This window comes from Ochlerotatus camptorhynchus, unplaced genomic scaffold (assembly GCF_037179485.1).
Source record: "Ochlerotatus camptorhynchus isolate MF236.1 unplaced genomic scaffold, CSIRO-AGI_Acam_v1.1 ptg000142l, whole genome shotgun sequence".
NCBI classification, from domain to species: domain Eukaryota; kingdom Metazoa; phylum Arthropoda; class Insecta; order Diptera; family Culicidae; genus Ochlerotatus; species Ochlerotatus camptorhynchus.
In genome coordinates, this window is record NW_027040632.1 from 60,559 (window position 1) to 83,520 (window position 22,962).

At 46.2% G+C, this 22,962-nt stretch overlaps 3 protein-coding genes across 3 annotated transcripts; 1 reads left to right on the plus strand and 2 right to left on the minus strand.

Moving 5' to 3' along the window:
* Window positions 1–923: 923 nt before the first annotated feature.
* Window positions 924–18,118, minus strand: LOC135700789 (NKAP family protein CG6066-like). The gene is made up of 2 exons (XM_065221429.1): window positions 16,952–18,118; window positions 924–1,131 (listed from the first exon to the last, which is right to left on the minus strand). Exons 1-2 carry the CDS (start codon window positions 18,064–18,066, stop codon window positions 960–962), a joined length of 1,287 nt encoding a protein of 428 aa, XP_065077501.1. The 5' UTR covers window positions 18,067–18,118; the 3' UTR covers window positions 924–959.
* Window positions 18,119–18,396: 278 nt separating this feature from the next.
* Window positions 18,397–20,132, plus strand: LOC135700821 (gastrula zinc finger protein XlCGF57.1-like). Its single transcript, XM_065221478.1, has 2 exons — window positions 18,397–18,517; window positions 18,588–20,132. The coding sequence occupies exons 1-2, from the start codon at window positions 18,401–18,403 to the stop codon at window positions 20,130–20,132; spliced, it is 1,662 nt and encodes a 553-aa protein (XP_065077550.1). The 5' UTR covers window positions 18,397–18,400.
* A 62-nt stretch (window positions 20,133–20,194) lies between these two features.
* On the minus strand, window positions 20,195–22,096 carry LOC135700767 (GPI transamidase component PIG-T-like). Its single transcript, XM_065221409.1, has 2 exons — window positions 21,855–22,096; window positions 20,195–21,796 (listed from the first exon to the last, which is right to left on the minus strand). The coding sequence occupies exons 1-2, from the start codon at window positions 22,051–22,053 to the stop codon at window positions 20,214–20,216; spliced, it is 1,782 nt and encodes a 593-aa protein (XP_065077481.1). The 5' UTR covers window positions 22,054–22,096; the 3' UTR covers window positions 20,195–20,213.
* Between the last annotated feature and the right edge of the window lie 866 nt (window positions 22,097–22,962).

Genomic DNA, 22,962 nt, shown 5'->3' on the forward strand with positions numbered 1-22,962 from the left:
GGCGTGTATAGTGTGAGGGCCAACGATAGTGGTGAGTTCCCGATGTCAATCATAAAAGGTATGGGACCAAGGTAAATAATCAAAGGTGCCGCAGAAGGAAGAAGTGTTAGTTTGTTTACTAACGTGAACTAACCTGATAGTATATGGCAAGTTTTGCTATAATCAATACTGCTTGTGTTTATTCGCGAAATTCCTATCACTTGCGTAGGAAATCAATTTGACAATGAATTGTTTTGTTTTTTGTTTTGACACATTTACTGTAGGGCTTTACCTTCAACCTACCTTAGTCTGGCAAATAAACAAAGTTGCCACCAGAGCAGAAGGGGTTAGACCCAAGGTAAATAATTGCAGATAACTGGAACTCACGGTCCGTTAGTGTTGGTGAGTTATTTATCGTTAATGTTCATGAAAAGTTCACTATTTTACCGTAAACAGTGCCAAAATAATAACGTTTACGGGTGAGTTTGGACCTGTTTCATACGACCAGAAGGTGTATGCTGGTCACAAATGCCTATGCAATTGATGTGAATTTCGCTAATAAACACGCAAATGTATGAAATTAGATCTATCAAAATGAGTTTGACAGTGATTTGTTATGCATTATCCTCGGATTTTTACACTCTCATATATCGCACCAATACAACCGGATGTGAAAATCTCTATTGATTATAGCAAAACTTGCCATATACAATTGCCTAGTTAATTTTAGTAAACAAACTAACACTTCTTCCTTCTGTGGCACCTTTGATTACACCTTGGGCGAGACCTCCGCCTTGATCGGTGAGTTCCAAAACAGTGTCTTTGTTCAGCTCTGTATACACTTTTGCACTGTGGTCGAATGGAAGAGAAATTCTTTTCTGGTAGCAAAAATACGAACAAGGAAAAATTCAATTCACTTAATTTATTTACTTCATTTACCCGAATTCAATACAATACAGGTTCCAAATTTCACATTTACCTTACCGTTTATCGCTTGCCAGTTTGGCGCTTATCATCTCCTTGAACTGGGACAGGATCTTGTTCTCGCGTTTTTGTCGTTCCTCCTTGCTGAACATGGCCAGGGCCCGCTTCTCGTCCGCTGAGTAGATTTGATTTTCCTTACGAATACGGACCGCTTCCATGCGGCGATGCCTGATTAGGAATACAATAAAGAAATGAGAAGCGACATTAGTGGTTAAAGAATTAAAAGACATACCCAACAAGCATTGAACGCTGCAGATGAGCATATTCGGGCAAAAATACGAATTATATTTTTTAATTCCTAATATACCTCAAACAATTCTTTGCAGAACATCAAGCTAGTTTGAAGACAGGTTCAATGAGGGAATTTCAAGGAGTTCCCGAGAGGGTTTGGTAGGAAATTTTAAGCGCATTGTTAGAAAAATTGTGGAGTGAAATTAAAGCATTTTTTCACGGAGACTATGTCTTACGTGAAGGTACAGGGGGTAAATCAAAAATTGTGACCGTCACGAAAAGCTGTTAGGTTTTGAACGGTTATAGCTTCGTCCTTTATAGATGAAATTAAAATACAAATACACCAATCCATAGGAAATAACTGTATGATTCTGTTAAAATAAATACTTTTGGAATTTTCTGAAAAATGTACAAATAAAAACTGATAATTTATAACTGTTTTCATGAAAAACACGTTTTTCCTAACCCAGTCGTCATAATCGAGTACCACTTGGTTGAGCATCATTCTACTTGAACCTGTTAAGCTATAAACAGCCGCTGTCTCACGCCTCCGCTCATTTTGGCATCGGACGGCGTGGTGAGCGGCAGTGTGGTTAGTTCTACGGGTTTATCCGTAGATCTACGGATTTTTCAGATTTGTAGGGTTTTTTTTAAAGTGCATTTTGGCCACCTCCGCTCATTGCTTTGAAAAAACATTGTCTTTTGAAATGACTGTTTTTGGAAAATGGCCATTAAATTTAGCAATGATCAACGTCTGCATCACCTGCGGAACCGATGCAGGAAGTAGAAGTCGACTGCGAACCGCTTCCAAAGCGACACCCTTCAGGCATCGTTGAAGACGACCAAGATTCTCCACATCACTATACCCCTCAGGCTTCTGTGGATGTGTTGAAGGCACTAAAAAACATTGGCCACTCCTCCGGGATGCCTCTGAATACTGGTAGCTCCCTAGGCATGACATGTCTTGCCACCAGTTGACGAGATGTGAGCGCATTTGCTTCACAGTTTGCTACCGGCACTTGCTGATTCAGATAAGGAACTTGCTGCTGATTCGGAAGAGGCACTTGCTGCAAAAACTCGTCTCGGCTGGGCAATCTACGGGGCGGTGCCAAAGGGAGTCGTCTATCCCTTCACATCTGTGGCTGTGACAAGGAGAGTGACCTGCACGAGCTTGTGAAGTAGTATTTCACGGTTGAGAATACGGGTGTATCAGTGGACCGAAGCCCCGTGTCCGAGGACAACAAGCGGGCAAGAGCTGTACTCGACAAACCAACAATACGGATCGAAATCAGGTTTGAATCCGGACTGCTATGGCGCTACGATTATGTAGAGTTTCCTGAGAGCTACGCGATGGCGATTCGACGGTTTCAGTGCTTGGAACGACGATTGAAGGGGAGTTCAGAAGTGATGAAAAACGTTCACGAAGCGACGGAGGATGAACTAAGATCAGCTGATCCACGCCGGATGTGGTACCTTCCGGTAGGCGTTGTACGAGACCCGAAGAAACCGAGCAGATTCGCATAGTGTGGGATGTAGCAGCTTCTGTGGATGGAGTCTCACTTAACAGTATGCTGCTTAAAGGACCGGATCTAGTAGTACCCCTACCAGAAGTTCTATGCGGCTTTCGGGAACGGAGAGTTGCAGTTGTGGGCGACATCAGGGAAATGTTCCACCAACTTAAGATGCGACGAGACGATCGTAATAGTCAGCTGTTTGTTTGGTTTGGAGAATCGGGGCGGCAGATTAAGACTTTCGCGATCAACGTGTTCACCCTGCTCCGCACAATTTGTAAAAAATGGTACTGCTGCTGAGCACGTAGAGCAGTACCCGAGAGCAGCAGAAGCGATTCAGCATCGCCACTACGTCGACGATTGCTTGCAAAGCTTCGACAGTGAAGAAGAGGCGTGCCAGGTCGTAGATGAGGTCAAACTGGTCCATAGACAAGGCGGTTTCATCATTCGAAACTGGTTGTCCAACTCATCCATGGTTCTCAAACGGGTCGGGGCAGCTGATCTATCTCCAGCGAAGATTGTCGGAGCGACCGGAAATCAAATAGAGCGAGTGCTGGGAATGCCGAAGGGGACATTTTCATGTTTTCCAGCGATGTCGACGTGGAAGCAGTCACTTCTACGAAGCGGAGCATCTTGCGCTGCGTAATGAGCCAGTTCGATCAATTAGGTTTCCTCTCTCACTTTCTGATGCATGGATGGGTAATTATTCAGGACATATGGCGTACGAAGGCCGGATGGGACGATGCAGTGGAGGGCGCAATTCTGGAACGATGGCGTGTTGGAGCTGGCATGTTCAAAGAGCTAGGAGTTATTCAAGTACCACGCGCCTATTTCCCGGGCATATCGTCAGTAGACATCGAAGATCTGCAGCTACACATATTTGTGGATGGCAGTGAAACAGCATAAGCCTGCGTCGCTTACTTTCGAGCCGAAAAAGCCAAGGTGGAACCGTTGAAAACACTCTCCATGCCGAGGCTAGAGCTTCAAGCAGCACTGATCGGGTGCCGGCTCATGAAAACGTTATGCAGCAGTCACAGTCTTCCAATCAGGCGAAAAGTATTCTGGACAGATTCTAAAACCGTCCTATCATGGATACATTCTGATCATCGACGTTACCGACAGTTCGTAGCTTGAAGAATTGGAGAGATACTGTCGAAGTCTAATACCATCGGGGCTCAACACTGCAGATGAAGGTACAAAATGGCGAAATAAACCAAACTTGAAGCCAGACGGTCGCTGGTTCAGAGGACCGGAATTCCTAAGATATTCGGAGGAACTGGATGCCTCAACAAGCAGATCCAGAACTTACCGAAGAAGAACTTACACCATGCCTCATCCACTTGAACAACCTGCAAGATGAGATTATAGATTTGGGCCGATTTTCCAAGTTCGAGAGACTCTGACAGACAGTTGCTTACCTTTTTCGCTTTGTGGATAACTGTCGTCGAAAGCGACTGAAAAAAAACAGCGGCTGACCTCCCATTTTAGCAGCGAAGAACTTACTCAGGTCGAGAATGTCCTTTGGCGACTGGCTCAACAATCCGCGTTTCCTGAAGAGGTGGTGGAACTGAAGAAAGCGAAGAAAGGACATCAATCAAGGCTTGACCGTACCAGTCGAATCTACAAGCTATCACCGTTCATCGACGAATGCGGAGTGATCCGAATGGATACGCGAATCATCGGGGCAATCTTCGTGCCATACGATACCAAATTTCCCATAGTTCTTCCAAAAGGGACACCGCTTAACCAACCTGATTGTCAACTGGTACCACCGGCGTTACCTTCATGCAAACCGTATCACGGTCATCAATGAAGTCCGGCGGCGGTTCTATGTGCCCGGTCTTCGTGCACACGTGCGGAATATGGCAAAACTTTTGATTTGGTGCAGAGTGTCAAATGCCAAACCATCATGTCCGCGCAAAGCACCGCTCCCGCGCAGGCAAGAGTCAGTCCCTTCATCCGACCGTTTACGTTCGTCGGCCTTGACTATTTCGGCCCTATCATGGTCAAACTCGGACGACCGCTAGTGAAACGATGGGTGGCACTGTTTGCGTGCCTTACCATTAGAGCAGATGTACTGGAGGTACTAGGAGGCGGAACCAATCTAGCATATCAGGACCAACAACGGAAAAGAGCACATCAGATTTTGCAGAAACTTCGGAAAACTTTTTCTCGTGACTCAAGGCTCGTCTACGTCAACCAATACCATCTTTGGGTTGGGGAAAGTTTCCCCTATCCGATGGTGCTGTTAATTTGCGTTCGGTTGGCGAGGAAGGAACTATCAAAGTTTTGTTTATAAAAGTTGATAGTACCTTTTCAATTGTTGGTCTACAATATATTGTATTGATTCCGCTTTTTGATAGCTCGAAATTCTATCAGCCAGACTATACATATAGTGACTGTAGTGCAGTTCCTGTCCGCGGAAGCCTGCAAGATGGCTATTCGTCGGTTCCTGGTACGGCGTGGATCACCTTTGGAGATAAGGAGCGATAACGGAACTAACTTGCTAGGAGCTAGCCGTGAACTGCAGCAACAGATAGCGGAAATGAACTAGCAGCTATCATCGATGTTTACCAACGCCGTCACCAAGTGGATCTTCAAGCCGCCATCCGCTCCGCACATGGGAGGATCGTGGGAGCGACTAGTTCGGTTAAGGTCGCCTTCGCCTCATTAAACACAAGCAAGAACCCCGACGACGAAACTCTTGTCACACTGATGATCGAGGGCAGAAGGTATCGTCAATTCGCGTCCTTTGACGTTTGTCCCGGTTGAGTCAGAAACCCAAAAAGCCTTGACGTTAAATCATTTTCTGCTTCTGAGCTCTCAGGGGGCTGCTCGACCCATGCTAGAATATGCAGAGTGCCTTAGAACCAACTGGAAGCTGCAAGCGCACCAAATGGTTCGAGGAAGCAAAGGAATCGAAGGACGGAGACCCAGTCATTATCGTTGACGAATCGATCCGGAACGGGTGACTACGAGGACGGATTGTCTCAGTTGTGAAAGGACGCGATGGACGGGCCAGGCAACTCCTGATGAAGACGACAGGAGGAGTTCTACGCCGACCGGTGACGAAGGTCGCCGTTCTAGATATCCAGACACCAGTCAACAACGGAGCTGAGGAGTAAGGCCGGATCACCGCAAGCACTGCACCAACACTTCGGGTCGGGGATGTTGGGGGCGAACTACGCGCCACTGACGGCTGACTTCATCCATTGTGAGTTGTGCCTATGTTGCCCCTACAAATATGCAATGTCATTTAGCATGTTGGTACACCTCAAATAAAAAGCAGTAAACATCGTTGCATTGTTCATGTCTAATGAAAATGAAAAGATTGATACAATTAAAACTTAAAGCAAAAATGCAGAAGCTGTTTGAACCCAAATTTTCAAACGTTGATTGTGAACATTCACAGATTTTGAGTTGTGCCAGTATTGCACGAATCCGACTATATATATCTCTCTTTCTCATTTGTGGAGAGTTGATCAGGTTGTATAGGGTCACACCTGTCCTGATGAACAGGGTGACCAGTGAACCGGAAAAACGCAGGCAATTTAGATGACAAATCGGGATAAAATTTAGTTAAGCAATTTTTCAGCAATGTTGGTCCTTTGGAAAATTTTAAGATTTTTGCACCCGACTAGATTTGTTGTTTCGAAATGATTTTAGATTATAGAATGAATGTCAGAGATAACACCAAGGTATTTCAGAGAAAATTCAAGGGAGTTTAAGAAAGAACAGATTTAGACTTTCACTCCAAGTCACTTGTGTGAGTTCAGATTGTGAAGATCCTGGGAGGATCCGCGAAAAATACCAGGGGAATGGAATTTCAGGAGACGATTCCAAAGGAATTCTGAGAATAATTTTAAGGGAATTCCAATTGCATAACCAATTCTCAGCAAAATTTCAAGGTGAACTACATGATAATTCTAAATATAATTTCAAGACAATTCTGAGGTGAATTGCTTGAGAATTCAAGTGAATTTTACATAGAATTTTGGAAGGAAGCTTCGAAGCAATCTAAGGATGGATTTCATGCTTGAAATAATCTCTTTGAAGGGAAATGCTCGAGAATATTCTATTAAAACCCTGTTAAAGGTTTTGAATAAATTTTCAAGTTATTTACATAAACATAAACCTTCTGTCTAGGCAAGCTGTCAAGTGAAACCAGTAATCTCGAAACTACGTGAAGCAACTGTTGGAGCATAGCAATCACTGGAACACTATATAAACGGTGCAATTGACAAGTAGTGAGGCATGATACGTTAGACCTTGAATAAAGAAACATCTCTAGTATTTATCAAGCTATCTTTCTATTCCGGACACATCAATTTGGTGACGAGGATTCAAGAACCAGAAGCGATGGTAATGGCAGGAAGCAACTCTCCAGATAGCAGCACTCCTACAGAAGCTAGCGTAACCCAATCAAGTCCATAGCAACCCGGAGCAAACACTCGAGACCGTGGCAACGAACATCAGCGAATTTTTGTTCGACCCGGAAAATTGAATCACCTTCCAGAAGTGGTACAGCCGGTACGCGGATCTTTTCGATTCGGATGCCAAGAACCTGGAAGATGCCGCCAAGGTCCGAATGCTGCTGACGAAGTTGGATACACCGTCACACACCCGGTACACCAACTACATCCTGCCGAAGCTTCCAAAGACGTCAATTTTGCTGACACAGTCGTAACCCTCAAGAAGATCTTCGGATCACAAACCTCCATCTTCAACAAGCGATATCAGTGCCTGCAGCTGGTGAAATCTGAAGCAGAAGACATCATCAGCTACGGAGGCAAAGTCAACCGTGCTTGCGAGGATTTCGATTTCAAGAACGGGAAGATTGACCAATTCAAATGCTTGGTGTTTGTCTGCGGTCTCAAAAACCATTGCTATGCAGACATACGAGCCAGGCAACTCTGCCGGATCGAAGCTGAAACACCAGAAGCTCCCGTAACACTCCAAAACTTGATCGACGACTATCAACGGCTCTCAAGGCGGACACATCCATGATCGAGCGTCAGTCAAGCTCGAAACCAACGGTGCACGCAGTTCAGGGGAAGAAGGAACCTCTGGACAACAACAGTCTTTGAAGACGGAAGGTAAATCGCCTCGCAAACCTTGTAATGTTTTCATCATGTTCATGATCCATTATCTCGATTTATTCCATATTATGAGGAGAGGTCATGGTAATTTGCTCATACATATAAGTTACTTTTCTCACTGTTTCCGGACTTCACGCTAAAGGCAGAAATTCAACTGGTTCTTCTCCATCTAGCATTTGAAACACTTGTCTTTAATCCCGTTGTAAAATATATTCCTTGAGCGCTAGTTCGCGACCGGGTTCCGCTCGTAAACATTAAGTTTTTCGCCGAATTTCGGCCGATATTTTCACCGCCAAGTGCTCGGCAACCATATCGGCAAAAGCTAAGCTTGCTGGGGAATTCGGTAATCATCCTAAAGTAGACAGACAGCATTCAAAGATGATTGCAGCTGCTAAAAACCTGCAAAACAACTTGCTGTTTGGCAAGGACCGATTTTAGAAACGGTGAACACCATTTAAAGGAGAATAAAAGCTTGAATATCGGTTATTTCTACCAAATCATCAACTTATTCCGGACAAGCTATAATTCACCCTTGCGGAACTCGTTTTCTGCCATCACTATCTCAGGCATAACATTTGATAACGGCACAAAAGCATTTGTAAACAAACTTTCTAAGGCCCTTTACACGCGAACGAAAGTACGCTCACACAAACCAATAACATCATCGGATAGGGGCAACTATCACCTTTCCGAAAATGGTATTGGTTTGCGTGGGCGTACTTTGGTTCGCGTGTGAAGGGTCTTAGAAAGTTTGTTTACAAATGATTTTGTGCCGTTATCAAATGTTATGCCTGATCTGTAAACTGAAACCTTTCAAAATCAGCCTACGTAGTTTATGAACTGGCCCCTAAAAGCGAAATCTGGTGCATTTTTTGAAGTTGCAAGATTCTTAACTCATTTACAATTTCTCAATCTTCACAAAATTCGGCCTAGCGTTCAGCTTTTCCAAAGTTTCGAAAAATTCCCATGATTCTATAAATGAGCAGTGCAACGCCTCAAGCATCTGCCGGCTGTTTCCAGTTGAGAAGCTCATTCACAACATTCGCTTTACTGTTCAAACAATCCTAATTTATCTCCGGGACGCACAATAGACCGCTCTTTGGAAGCTCCTGGTTCCTCCAGCCCAGTCGTGCCGATTCCTGCCAGCGTTCAGCATAGTCGTCCTGGACCTGTGGCTGGATATGAATCAGGAGTCTTCCACCTTGCCTCTACAAGCAAGTACAATCAATATATTGACTATTCACTGCCTGATGCCGATCAGCAATTTCCAGCAATTCTAACTATGTTAGTCATTGCGATGATGCCTCTGTAACTCCCAATCCTGGAAACCCGGAACGCGCCGTAGAAAGCCCCATGGAAGCCCCCAATCCCTCCGTCTCAGTCCTGCCATCAGCAGCCTTCGTTCATCATAGTCGTTCCGGACCTGCTGTCGGATGTGGAGAGGGGATCTTCCAACCCACTCACTATGGCGAGTATCCAATTAGACTTGATGATGGTGATGTATCTGTGATTTCCAGGGAGAGTAGTCGTTCGACGTCGTGATCTTCTACCAAAACGCCGGTGGAATGAATTCTGATGTTGAAGAGTACCGCCTAGCTGTATCGGATCGTTGCTACGATATTATTGTCCTGTGCGAAACGTGGCTCGATTATCGAACGCTTTCCAGTCAAGTCTTCGGTCCTGACTACGAGGTCTTTCGTTGCGATCGGAATCCTAACAACAGCCGTTAATCTACTGGTGGAGGTGTCCTTGTAGCTGTCCGTGGCGGGTTGGAGGCAAAGGCCATCGAGAACGATTCATGGAACTATGTGGAGCAGGTTTGGACAGCCATCAATCTGGGTGATCACACACTATTTCTATGCGCTCTGTACATTCACCTGATCGAGGACAATGTACTCATTTATACTGACTGTCGGTCACAGTTATCAAAAGTGCCACTCCAGTTGATGAGATATTGATTTTTTGTGACTTAAATCTGCCAGGCGTTTCGTGGAGTCCATCTCATAGCGGATTCCTGTACCCAGATTCTGATAGCTCTACTTTTAACGCAGGAGCTATTAGCCTTCTCGACAACTACAGCGCAGCGACGCTTTCTCAAATTAACCATATAGTTAACGAAGATGATCGTAGTTTGGACGTCTGTTTCGTGATCACACAAGACAGGGCTCCATCAATTTCCTCGGCTCCTTGTGCACCAACTAAGCTAGTTCCACATCACCCTCCTCTAAGTGTCACTGTTGAGAACAAACTCGTGCGTAATTTCGACGATTATCCTGCTACGGTTTCTTATGACTTCCGTAAAGCTGACCACCGTAGCATCATAGATGTAGTTTCTAGCATGGTATGGGAGAACATCCTTGATCCAGATGACGTTGAGGCTTTTCACATGTCTTGGCATATGTCATTGCCAGACACGTCTCGAAAAGAACTCACCACAAAGTGTCTCCCTGGCAGACGAGAGAGCTACGTAGGTTGAAGTCAATCAAGAGAGCAGCATTGAGAAGATTTACGAAGCATCGCACGCTTCCTCTGAAACTACATTATGTGAGGCTGAATCACATGTACCAGCGAGTCAGTCGTGAATGCTTTTCACGTTTCCAACGAGGCATCTAGCGCAAACTTAAGCTACACCCGAAATCCTTTTGGAACTACGTGAACGAGCAATGCAGGGAATCCGGCCTCCCATCGTCTATGTCTATGCCACCGTTCAGGATATAGGCCACCCTTTTCCGACAAAGTTTGCCAGTGTATTCACCAATGAGATACTAACTGACGACCATATTAACCTGGCTGCCAGGAACGTTCCAGTAAATGATCAAATGCTGGGTGCAATTGCTGTTAATGCTGAGATGATTTCTGAGGCCGCGACTCTGCTCAAGTCATCCTTCAATCCTGGACCTGATGGAGCTCCATCTGTATTTTTTAAGAGACATATATTGCTAGCTTGTTCATTCCGCTTCTTCGTCTGTTCCGAATGTCTCTCTCCAGTGGCATGTTTCCCGTCCACAAAAAAGGAAGGAAACGAGCTGTGGATAACTATCGAAGAATTACATCGTTAAGTGCCGTTTCGAAGCTATTCGAGCTAGTGATTACGGAACCGTTGCTGTCCCATTGCAAACAGTGTGTGAGTGCTGATCATCATGGGTTTACTGTCGGCCGCCCTACATCCACTAATCTGCTGTGTCTCACATCATATAACCGAAACCATGTCGGATCGGGTTCAAACGGACGTTATTTATTCAGACCTATCCGCAGCATTCGACAAGTTGAACCATGCTATTGCGATTGCTAAACTTGGCAGGCTCGGTGTATGCGATAATCTTCTGAGTTGGTTTCGATCATATCTTACCGGTCGCCAACTAAAGCTTGTCATAGGGGATTGCAGATCAGCTAGCTTCTTCACCACATCAGGTATACCTCAGGGAAGCCACATGGGACCGTTGATTTTTATACTGTACTTCAACGACGTGCATCTGGTCATCGAAGCTCCTCGATTATCATATGCAGATGACCTCAAAATCTTCCTACGAATCTGCTCCATTGCTGACTGTCACTGTCTTCAACGTCAGCTGAATGTATTCGCTAGTTGGTACAGTTTAAACAGAATGGTAGTGAACCCAGCCAAATGCTCCGCTATTACGTTCTCACGAAAACAACAACGGGTTCATTTTTAGGATAGCTAAAAACTTAACCGGATATCTACTGTCTAAAATCTCTCTATTGTTCGCTTGTTCGATCGACGCTTGAGTATTGTTCAGCGATTTGGAACCCAAACTACAACAACGGTGCCGAGAGAATTGAATCTGTTCAACGTCGCTTTCGTCGTTTTGCGTTGCGTAGATGATCCCTTGGGATGATCCGTTTCGATTACCCAGTTACGAAAGCCGTTGTCAACTTATCGAGCTAGAACTTCTCCGGACTAGAAGAGACACAAGCAGAGGAAGGACAGATTGCGAGGCTATCCTGAGGCAAATTGACCTGAATGTTCAACCCCGACCCCTTCGTAATAACCTTATGGTAAGACTGCCTCTACGTCGCACAAATTATGGAGCATACGGTACGATTTGCGGACTGCAGAGAATATTCAATAGAGTTGCATCTGTTTTCGATTTTCATCTCTCCCGTGATGAGCTTCGTCGAAAGTTTTCTTCTGTTTTTCGCCGGCAGGAGTAACTGACTATAAGATATATCGACAGTGAGCATGCATAAGGGCCTATACGCGATGATCGATTCTCTTCGTCGATTTTCTCTTTTGTTAATAACTCGCTAGATTTAACGTTTCTCGGTGCGTTTGCTGTTGCTTTTGATAGCCAATACAACCTGTTACTACTCTGCATTGAACAAATTCTAGAAAATTGTTTCGCTTAGCTGTAGTAATGCAAAGAGAAAATCGGTGAAGAGAATCGATCATCGCGTATTCGCCCTTATGCATGCTCACTGTCGATATGTATTTTATGTTATGACCATGCTTGAATGTATTTTTTTACTATAGTTGATAAGGTTAACATCATTGGAGCTTCATCCATTCACAACAATAAACAATCTGTGATGATCGATTCTTTCCGTCGATTTTCGCTTTAATTTGCTACAGCTAAGGAAAGCAATTTCCTGACATTTGTCCAATACAGTGCTGTAACAGGTTGTATTGGCTATCAAAAGCAACAACAAACGCACCGAAAAATGTTAATCCAAGCGAGTTATTAACAGAAGAGAAAATTGGCGAAGAGAATCGATCATCGCGGTTACGCCCTTATGAATGCTCGCTGTCGAAATATAAAATTAAAAATCGCAAATTTTAATTTAAGCAAGAAGGTCAAATTTCACCATCAACTAATGAAAATATCTTAGGACCATTCTGCCGCTCTTAGCAAGTCGGTCCCATAGTCTTTTTAACCAAAACTTCTTCAATGAAATGGTAGCTAATCACCCATACTTACATTCTCACATCTAGTGAGAAATTCCCGGTATTTGTTTCGGACGAAAAGTTCGTTATCCGCGTCGTGCGCGTAGAAGCCAGAACCTTCTGTTGTGTTTGTGTTTGTGAATTGAGTGTGTTAGCGTTGTGGTGCGATCATGAAGGAAGAAGTTTGCGGCATCTGTAAGCAAGATGAGCCTCCGAAGAAGAAGAAGACTGGAGCGAAGAAGAAGAAAACCAGTGATGAAATTGGATGGATCGGCTGTGACTCCTGTAATAAGTGGTTCCATACTGTATGTGTGCGGATCAATCCGGCCCTCTTAGCCGTCGTAACAGAGCATATCTATCTATGCGAGAAGTGTTCGATTATCGGATCGCTGCTGCCCAAAGCCCAACAGACCAGTTCCACTGAAAAGTGTGAAGAGGCTCAGAAGAGAATCGACGAACTCAGCATGGAATTAAGGAAGCTGCAATCCGATCTGCAGCTGCTTCAATCCAATATGAAAAAACAGATAGACCGCGTCCAAAACAAGCTGCAAACGATCGACCAGTTGGAGAGCAGGAGAACATCTTGCAGCACTCTAGTTGGGAACATTGAGGAGAAGTTAGAATTAATCCAAACAGGTGCGAACTGCTGTCGGATAGCCATTAACAAGGTTCCTTTTCGCCCTGGCGAGAACGTTCGTTCCATTGTAGAGGATTTCCTCTGCTTCCTCGGCATTAAAGAACATATGTCGCACGTAACAGCTTGCTTCCGACTTCCAGTAAAGCCTTCCAAATGGACTGACCGAAGCCTCACCCCCACGGTGCTTGTCGCTTTCAATAGCAGAGAGATAAGATCGCTAGTTCTCAAACGCTACTTCGAAAAGCACAAAGACGCCAAGTTATGCAACCTTAAATCCGCAGCCCCACTAGAATATCGCTTCACAGTAAATGAAATGCTCTCCATTCAAGCTTTCCGCATCCGCAACCTGGCCCTGAGGCTGAAGCAAAAGAAAATAGTGCAATCCATTTTCGTCCGAAACGATAAGATATCTGTGCGGCTGGCCGGACAGAAGCGTTATGTTCCAATAATGGACTGCAACGAATTGCTCAAGCTAACTGGGACTGATGCCAGCATAGATGAGTCCTCAGTGTTTTTCGACGCCTTGTCTGCAGACGTATCATCCCAACAATGACCACCCACCACACGCTAACCTTTCTCAAAATACGAATATCTCCAACAAATATGCCGAACAGTAACATCTCTAATCTACGACTTGGACATCTAAACGTACGAGGACTTGAAAGCCACATCGACGAGCTCAAACTACTGCTTCACAGGACGGAATACCACTTCTTCGCAGTCACGGAAACGAAACTAAAATCCTCTGCACCTGTTGGACCAGTCCGTGTACCAGCTTACAACTTCGTGAAACATTCATTACCATCCAACAGAGGCCGTGGAAGCAAATCCTGTGGAGGAATCGGGATTTACGTGTTGAAAGGTCTGACGGCAACCCCAGTACTCAAATCTACATACGATCCAGACGTGTTTCTAGCGCAAAGGTTCGAGTATCTCGTCGTTAAGGTAAAAAACGATCTCAACATTGGAATCGTCACCATCTACAATCCATCCGTTTCGAACCCGCATTTTGCACGAGAGTACGAGAAGCTCCTTTTCGATGTCCAGGATTTCGCCTTCGACCGAATCTTCGTTGCCGGAGACTTTAACATCAACGTCACTGCTCAACAGTCATCAGGAAATCTGAGATCGCTCATCCGTATTCACGATGCCTTCCACCTTACCATCCTACCAACACCACCCACAAGAATAGCAGAAAGAAGTTCAACGACAATCGATCTACTCATCACAGACAGTCCTGAATCTATACGTACAGCTAAGACAAAATCCTCGAGCCTCTCAGATCATGAGATCATCTTCTTGATCTCCGACGTTAAAGTTAGAAAAGCAGCACCTCAGCGTATTATGGTCAGACATTTCCGTAATGTTGAGGTTGTTGCACTTCAGGCAGACTTCCAAACAATTGACTTCAGAGAGGCACTCAACACCGACGACGTTAACACTAAAGCACAGACAATAACAACCAAACTGCAAAACCTAATGGACAGACATGCTCCTGAACGTGAAATTGTTGTAAAAGATGCACGTACGCCATGGATTACAACAGAAATTGAAAGGGCGATTGCCGTGAGAGACCTAGCACACGCACTCTACACGCGAAATCCCAACAGGAGAAGGAACGACAATCAGTGGAACGACTTCGTACGAAAACGCAGTAAGGCAGCATTGTTGATCTCAGCAGCAAAGAAGCGATACGGGGAAACGCATTTTGAGCACAACCTCCCTGCAAAAAAGCTTTGGAGCAACCTCCGGCGTGAGGGTGTGCATAACAACGCCAAGAAGAACGTTGCCGCTGAACATGCTGATCCTGATGAGATGAACCGTTTCTTCTGCGAGGGACATCGACTGCTTGTGACTGACAATAGAGCAGAAGTTGAACCAGCGCATCGTACCGCTACGGACCGTGGTGGGATGCAGTTCGAATTCCGAAGGACTACAGCCAACGAAGTGTCTCGCAAGATTATGGAAGTTCAAACAAATGCTGTAGGTTCAGATGGAATCCCTATCTTATTCGTAAAGATGTTGGTCCCGTATGTACTGCCTGTACTGGTTCACCTGTACAATGCGGTGATTGATGCCAGATCGTTCCCTGCCGTCTGGAAAAAAGGTCTCATCACGCCCATACCAAAGGTAACAAATCCGACTGAACCTAAACACTTTCGGCCAATTAGTGTTCTCCCTGCCATCTCCAAGATTCTCGAGAAGATCCTGCTCGACCAAATTGTTGGGCACGTGGAAGCGGACGATCGCAGGTTGCTTGCATCGAACCAATCAGGATACAGAAAGGGCCATAGCACAACAACAGCTTTGGCAAAAGTGACGCACGATATTTGTGACCATTTCGACAACGAGCAGTGTACAGTTATGGTCCTGGTTGACTTCTCGTTGGCCTTCAACTGTGTTGATCATCGCAAATTACAGAGAAAACTTCGAGAGGAATTTTCTTTCACCGACAATGCATGCGACCTTATCTCTTCTTTCCTCGATCATCGCACCCAGGCGGTACGGATAGGAAATGTGATGTCCTCCCAGAGATCAGTGATAGATGGTACACCCCAGGGCTCGTGCTTGAGCGCTTTGCTATTTAGCCTCTACATCAATAGCCTTCCCCGTGGACTGAGATGCAGTTACCAGCTCTACGCTGATGACCTACAGATCTACATTTCTGGTGCCATCCAAAACGTAGACCAACTCGTCGAAGCCATAAACAACGATCTGGAAAGCATAGAGCGATGGGCCAGGCAGAACTCTCTTTTCCCCAACCCGAAGAAGACGCAAGCAATTATTTTTTGCAAAGAAGGAGCGGTAGCACCAACCACTAACATCGTTTTCTGCGGAGAACACATTATTTTGTCTGACAACGTAGTGAATCTTGGTCTAACGATGGATCGCAACCTGAAGTGTAATGGACATGTGAACGACATAACGGCCAAAGTTTTTCGAACGTTGCGGACACTCCGAAGATTCGCTCCAGTTTTGTCAGTTCAAACCCGAATAAAGCTGGTGCAAGCAGTGGTCGTGCCGTTTTTCACCTACTGTGACGTCACTTACTATCCTGGACTGTCATCAGCGCTCCGTGATCAACTAAACCGGCAGCAGTTCGCTTTGTCTATGGCCTCAGACGCAGAGAATCCACTGCTGCTGTAAGGAACTCTATTTTGGGACACGACCTGGACACAAATTACCGGAATAGAATCAGCTGTTTTATTCGCCAAGGGTACGCAGGAACTTTCCCACCTTATCTGCAGCAACACCTGAGAAGAGGACAGCTTGAGCGGGCCCGCTGCTTTGCGATTCCCCATCACACCACATCGAAGAAGAAATATGTGATGATCGCAGGTGCAATCATCTGGAACCAGCTCCCTCTAGCAAAACGACGACAGACAACGATCAGCGCATTCAAGACAGCGCTCTCAACAGGATCTCAAACCTAGTTTAAGAATTACATAGGTACCTACTAAGAAAGCTACTTCCACTAATGACTTATTGTTCTCCTTTAGTTAAAAATCAAATGTTGTGTTTTCCTTGACCTGATAATAAATTACAATTACAATTACATTGAATTGTTTCCGCTTTTTGGTAGATCGCAACTACATTCAAAACTCACCTGCTTCCGCTCATGACGTATCCGACGTCCTCGAAGTTGGCAATTTCGTCCGACGTCAGTCCGATCTCACCACGTCGCGGGATTCGTTTGCCCTCGGTCACGTAAGCTGCCATGGCGGCACCCTCTCCCGGCAGCAGCGCCCGTCCTAAGTCCTTCAGGCTCAGGTTGCCGCTGGTCTTGATCGGTCCCACGACGCCATCGGCCAGCTCGTCCTCCATCGCAGCCCCCGCTTTGGCCGATCCACTCTTCTTTCCAACCATCGACTTCTCGACCCATTCGTCTTCCTCATTTTCGTCCGACGAGGACGAAGATGAAGAATCCGAAGACCCTTCCGAGGACGAAACCTTTTTCTTTTTCTTCTTGGAATGCTTCTCCTTTTTGCGAAGCTTCTTGGAGGATTTCTTCTTTATCTTTTTGCTTTCCTTTTTGTCACTTGCCTTCTTTTTCTTCTTCTTTGCTTTCTTGGAAGCCTTCTTTAAGGCTTTCTTTTCCATTGCCTTTTCCTTCTCTTCATCGGAGGACTCTCGTGGCGAGGGAGATTCCGCCCAAGCCATCGGAGCACCTTCCTCGCCGATGATTTCCCGTTGCAACCGCCGCGATTGCATAAAATCATCATTCATACTGCTGCTGCCGCCGCCACCGAAACCACCACGGTCCTTTCCGGACCATCCCAGTCCCGCCCGTCGACTCCGGTCGGTATCCTCTCGCGATTGCTTCTCCTGGTACATATCGTGCTCCCATCTCCTGCTGGATTCCCCTTCCCCAGAGCGTGGTGGCCCGCTCGAACTGTGGCCATTGCTTTGTTTGTTATGGGACTGTCTACCTCGTTGATCCCGGGACCTTGAGCGTGATCTCCTTCGATTTCGATCCTTATCCTTCTGCTTGTGTCGTTTCACTGGCGAACGGGAATCAGAATTGTGCCTTGAGCGCTTCTTGCCTTTATCCCTCCGACGCGATCGATCACTGCTGCTGCTTCCACTGCTTGTGCTGCTGCTACTGCTACTACTTCGGGAGCTGGAACTCGACGCACGGTGCTTTTTTTTCTTTCGATCGTCGTCGTCGCGGCGTGACTTTCGACGGTGACTGGTTCGCTCCCGCGAACGGCTTCGGGCCATTTTTGGTGGAAATTTTCCACTAATAATGGTTTTTTATCGATACTACGTTTTGGAACGCACTCGCGTTGCCCCTCAGCTTCTTGTGGAAATTTTCCTACCACACACGTCAATTGACGGACGCCATCATCGCCTTCGGGTTTTGTTTTGTTTATATCGATGACGATGATGGTAAAATGTTGACTCACATCTCGAAAATGCTTCCATCGTCGTGTGAACATAGCTGAATGTTTCTGTTTTTGTGTTGATAGTCAAAAAACGTCACCAACGCTCGAACGCAGTTTTTTTTCCGGAGAAATCCGAAGACTGCGCTTCCTAAGTGCATGCCGAAAGAAAGATGGATTTTCTGCAAACAGTTTGCCGCATCTGCCAATCCCAGGAAAATCTATGCGATCTAACCAGCCAGGTGAACGAAAACGCTGCCGAAAAGTTGGCAGCTTTGACCACCATTCGGGTAAGTGCGCCTTCATCGGTTTGGTTGTCGTCATCGGAACGATAAAGATGTTTCCCGTTGTAACCTACAGATTCAACCGAACAATTCTCTACCACGGTGCATTTGTCTCGAGTGCATTGGTACGCTGAATGTGGCGTATGATTTCCTGCTACGGTGTGAAGCCGCGGAACAGAGATTGCAGGATGTGCTCCGGCGGGAAGCGGTGGAGCACCACGAGGAGAAGGATGAGGTGGAAACTACCGTGGAATATGTGATGGGAATTGCGAACTTCCAAGACGATGATGACGAGGAGGAAGAGGATGATGAGGACGTGACGATAGCCTTCGTTGAGGAAGAACCCGTCGACACGATGGAGGACGGACAGCTATTGTATGAACCGGTTTCGGTCAAGTATACGATCGAGGAATATTTGGAGGACGATGAGGAAGAAGATGAAATGGATCTGGAGGAGGATGATGATCAAAAGGATATAGTTTTGGAGGAAGCCGAAATTGCGCAACTGGCACAGCTGGGCGAGGAGAGGGATAATAAATTCTTCTGCGAAACTTGTGGATCGGGTTTCGAAAAGGCGACGGAACTCTATCAGCACGTCAAGAGCCACGGGAAGGCTCGATTCCAGTGCAAGGATTGCGATCGGTGGTTTTCACGGCGAGCTCATCTGCAGAGCCACGAGGTGATTCATACCGGAGAGCGGAACTTCCGCTGCCACAGTTGCCCGAATTCGTACAAAAGCAGTCGCAACTTGAGGCGGCACGTGAAGAGTGCTCACCTCGGAGAGAAGCCGTTCGTGTGTGACCTCTGCGGGAAGGAGTTTTCCCAGAAGACGGTTCTGGAAGCGCACCACAGCACGCACGTCCAGGAGAGGAATTACTCCTGTGAGGTATGTCTGAAGCGATTCAAATCGAAAAAACTCCTGAAGCTGCACGTGATTCGGCATGTGAGAAGTTCGCAGCCGAAGCAGGAAACGGAACCGCTAGAGTGTGATGTTTGTCACAAGCTTTACTCGAGTAAGATGTCGCTAAGAAATCACAAACTGATGCACTCGGATGCTAAAATTATGTGCACGTTCTGTGGGAAGAACTTCAAGATCATGGCACATTTGAAAGTGCATCTGCGGAGCCACACCAAGGAGCAACCGTACGAATGCAACCAATGTCACAAAAAGTTTGGCTACGAAACTTCCCTGAAGACGCACCGGTTGGTTCACTCGGACGAGCGACCCTACAAGTGCGATCTGTGCGATGTGGCCTTCCGGCAGTTGAATCACTTGAAAGCGCACAAATTTCTACACAGTGGAGAGAAGCCGTTTGAGTGCATGGTCTGCAAAAAGGCGTTTGCCTTGCGGGGGAACTTGACCGTTCACATGAGAATTCACGACGGTCCAGTGACCAGTCCGTTCCAATGTCGGATTTGCGTGGGGAAGAAGCTGAACGATTCCAATGCTTTGAAACGACATCTGAAGGCCCATCCCAAGGCAAAGGTGGTAAAAACGGGAACCCTGACGGTCATCGTCGAGGAAGGCATGTCGGAGGAACAGGAATCTGGTGATGTAGCCGAACACGTCAAGGAAGAGGTAAGCAATGTTGATTCATTCTTGGAGGATGCTGCCAGTTGATATCAATAAATGCCCCAGTTTTCAATAATCCAAGTTTATTTAATGACTTAGAATGGCTCAAATGTCGCACCTTCACTTGCACTATTTCGTATCTTCTACCTTATCCGCAGTAGTCTCAGTCTTCTCCTTTTCCGGCTCGTCCTTCTTGCGCCCTCGACCGAACCATCCTTTGATTTTGTCCATCAGTTTCGGCTTGGCAGGTTCCTTGCTCTTGGCCACGATCCGCTTGGTGGAGATGTTGTGAATCGGTCCGAAAGCCAATGCCACCACCGTACAGGCCAAACAAATCACATTGTACGGCATGCTGAAGTCCGGAATCGGCAGGGTCAGCAGCAGCGCTTCCGTTCTCAACTGCAGAAAATATCCGTTGGGTTGGGTGGCGTTGAAAGAATCCCGAAACAGGGAAGCCTCTCGCGGCAGGGACGTGTAGTTACGGGCCACCGGTAGAAGCACCGAGATGATCGACGGTTGCAGATAGTGACCGTGGCTGGCATCCGGTGGGTACTCTTGCCACTTGAGAAAGATGTAATCAAAATCGATCGACAGTTCGATGGTCGAACGGGTAGGAATGGTCAGGGCAATCTCCAAATGCGACGGTCGCTCTCGCTGTCGACCTGGAATGTACTTTACGGTGCGCGGTTCAATTCTCTGCTCTCCACGGTTGATCCGTAGGGTATGCAGATAAATCGGCACGAACCAGGGAATGTTTTCGAATATTATCAAATTCAAATCCGCCCAATGGGTGTTGGTTATTCTTGTGACAATCCGTCCCCGCTCCTGGCCAACACCGGAGATGAACCTCTTCGAGTAGATCGGTGGCAGCGGAGTTAGTGCAACTACATTCGGGTCCTTCTTATCCACTGCAGCGACGTTGAACATACGCTGCTTCCTCTCAAACTCCTTGACGTCATACTCATAGAGTACCGAATTAGCTCCCCCTCGAATGGAGCGAATAACATTCGTCGGCTTCTGAGTCATATCGTAGTCTTTATCAGTTACATCTACATAAACCTTACTGCTGCTGGCCAAAACGCATGCCCCTTCCATTCCCTGTCCGAAAAGCTTCCGAATGGACCAATCCTTCCCACCAAATAGCCGCTGATCCTGCACCAAGCTTACGCTCTGACGCACCTCGAGCTGAAACTGTTCACATTCTGCATCCGCGCAAAGCTTCCGCATATGAACCGCCAATGAATGATAGTTCCCTGAATACACATGGTCCGGCGTCAGCAACGAAACCAATCCTTCCCTCAGCTTACACGGCAGCAGCTTCTTCCACGGGGTCAAATTCTCCGTACACACGATCTCCCGAGGCAGTGCCGCATAACGAACCTTTGGTTCCCCCATCCCTTCAAATCGATGCGTCGTCGGTCTCAGCGAATACTCCGGCCGGAAGGTGTTCGTTTTGTCCACGAAACTCAACGAAGCGCAAAACAATCCAGATAGCGTTCCACATAGTTGCTTCCACTTGTGATCCACTTCATCGTCGTTGGCCGGTGGTTCGAACCATGCCCAAACCTCGGCACCTGGTCCGGCATCCACCACCGGGAAGCCCCAATTTTCGTAGCGCCAAATGCCGCTGGTGAAAGCCAAATGCAGTTCGCTCACGCCGTAGTGATGGAACAGCTCGACCAGGGAACGCGATACCAGGTGGGTGTGCAAAACTAGAATTGATTTCAAATAAAAATCTCATTCCATATTAAACAAAGAAGTTCTACTCACGACTATCATTCTGAGTCAACTCCCAGCGAGTAGTGAACTGGAAGTAGCTGTACACGAATCCATCGGGGAGTGGCTTGATCAGGAGTTCTTCGTCGAATACGTCGTTGAACTGCTGCGACGGGCGAACCATGGCCAGCAACAGTAATGGCCCTAGAAAGTGGAGCATTTTCACGCCTATTTTCCTTCGCAGGTGTACCATCAGAATATAGAATAGTATTTTGAAAAAAATACGGGAAATAACAATCGAAATCCGCCGAGCCGCACAAAAAAAAAAGTTGTTGATGATTGACAGTGAGAAATGTCACAACAAAAGTGCCTCCAAAGATAAATAGTTCAGTTCCGGCTACCAACTGTTGCGCAAGTGGAGAGATGCGAACCATCAGCTCTCGCGGAACATTTGAAAAGGAACGAATTTTTCGCTGTGGATCGGATTATTGTCATTATAGAGATTACCACGTCCGGTTGTGTTGGTGCGATATGTGAGAGCGTGTTAGTGAAAATCCGAGGAAAATACATAGCAAATCACTGTCAAGCTCATTTTGACAGATCTAAGTTCATATATTTTTTAGGCTAGCCAGAGGAAAATAACAAACAAACGGTACATGGTAATGCCCCCGCTAGTGTGCGTGCGCTAATCGTCACTAATCTCTATAGCTGATAGTAGTTAACTGTAAAAAAATACCGACCAGGGAAGCCTTGATTAAGTGTGCAGTTAGCATAGCATAGCATAAACCAGGTTGCACAATGTCGTAGGTGGTACGAGCTCCAAACCAACAATCAATACGAAACTAACGATTAAATTGGCTCACTACTTGACTAGCCTATTGGTCTCAAGCAAACGATTAACGTACCCCATTCTAGTCGAAATTCTACTACTACACAATGTTTGTTTTGATTCGCATAGAGAGGAAGCTCTAAGACTAGAAAGTACCGAAATAACTTGCTAAACTGCTCTGGTACTCTCTTCGGTCCCAAGCTAATCGATTCACCCCTCGAAACATAGGAAAATCCACTAACCCCTCATTTTATCTGTCAAACATTCATAGCGAATCAAAACGAAACATATCCAAACAGTTGTTAAGAAGGAGACCCACCTCCATCCGTTGCT

What these genes read in the sequence shown, in the direction of transcription:
- LOC135700767 (XM_065221409.1), bottom strand. Translation starts at nt 22,053, where the DNA reads ATGGTACACCTGCGAAGGAAAATAGGCGTGAAAATGCTCCACTTTCTA. An exon ending in GTTGACTCAGAATGATAGTC is followed by an intron (nt 21,797 to 21,854) that starts GTGAGTAGAACT and finishes AATCAATTCTAG; the next exon opens with TTTTGCACACCCACCTGGTA.
- LOC135700789 (XM_065221429.1), bottom strand. Translation starts at nt 18,066, where the DNA reads ATGGCCCGAAGCCGTTCGCGGGAGCGAACCAGTCACCGTCGAAAGTCA. An exon ending in TACGTCATGAGCGGAAGCAG is followed by an intron (nt 1,132 to 16,951) that starts GTGAGTTTTGAA and finishes ATTCCTAATCAG; the next exon opens with GCATCGCCGCATGGAAGCGG.
- LOC135700821 (XM_065221478.1), top strand. Translation starts at nt 18,401, where the DNA reads ATGGATTTTCTGCAAACAGTTTGCCGCATCTGCCAATCCCAGGAAAAT. An exon ending in CAGCTTTGACCACCATTCGG is followed by an intron (nt 18,518 to 18,587) that starts GTAAGTGCGCCT and finishes TGTAACCTACAG; the next exon opens with ATTCAACCGAACAATTCTCT.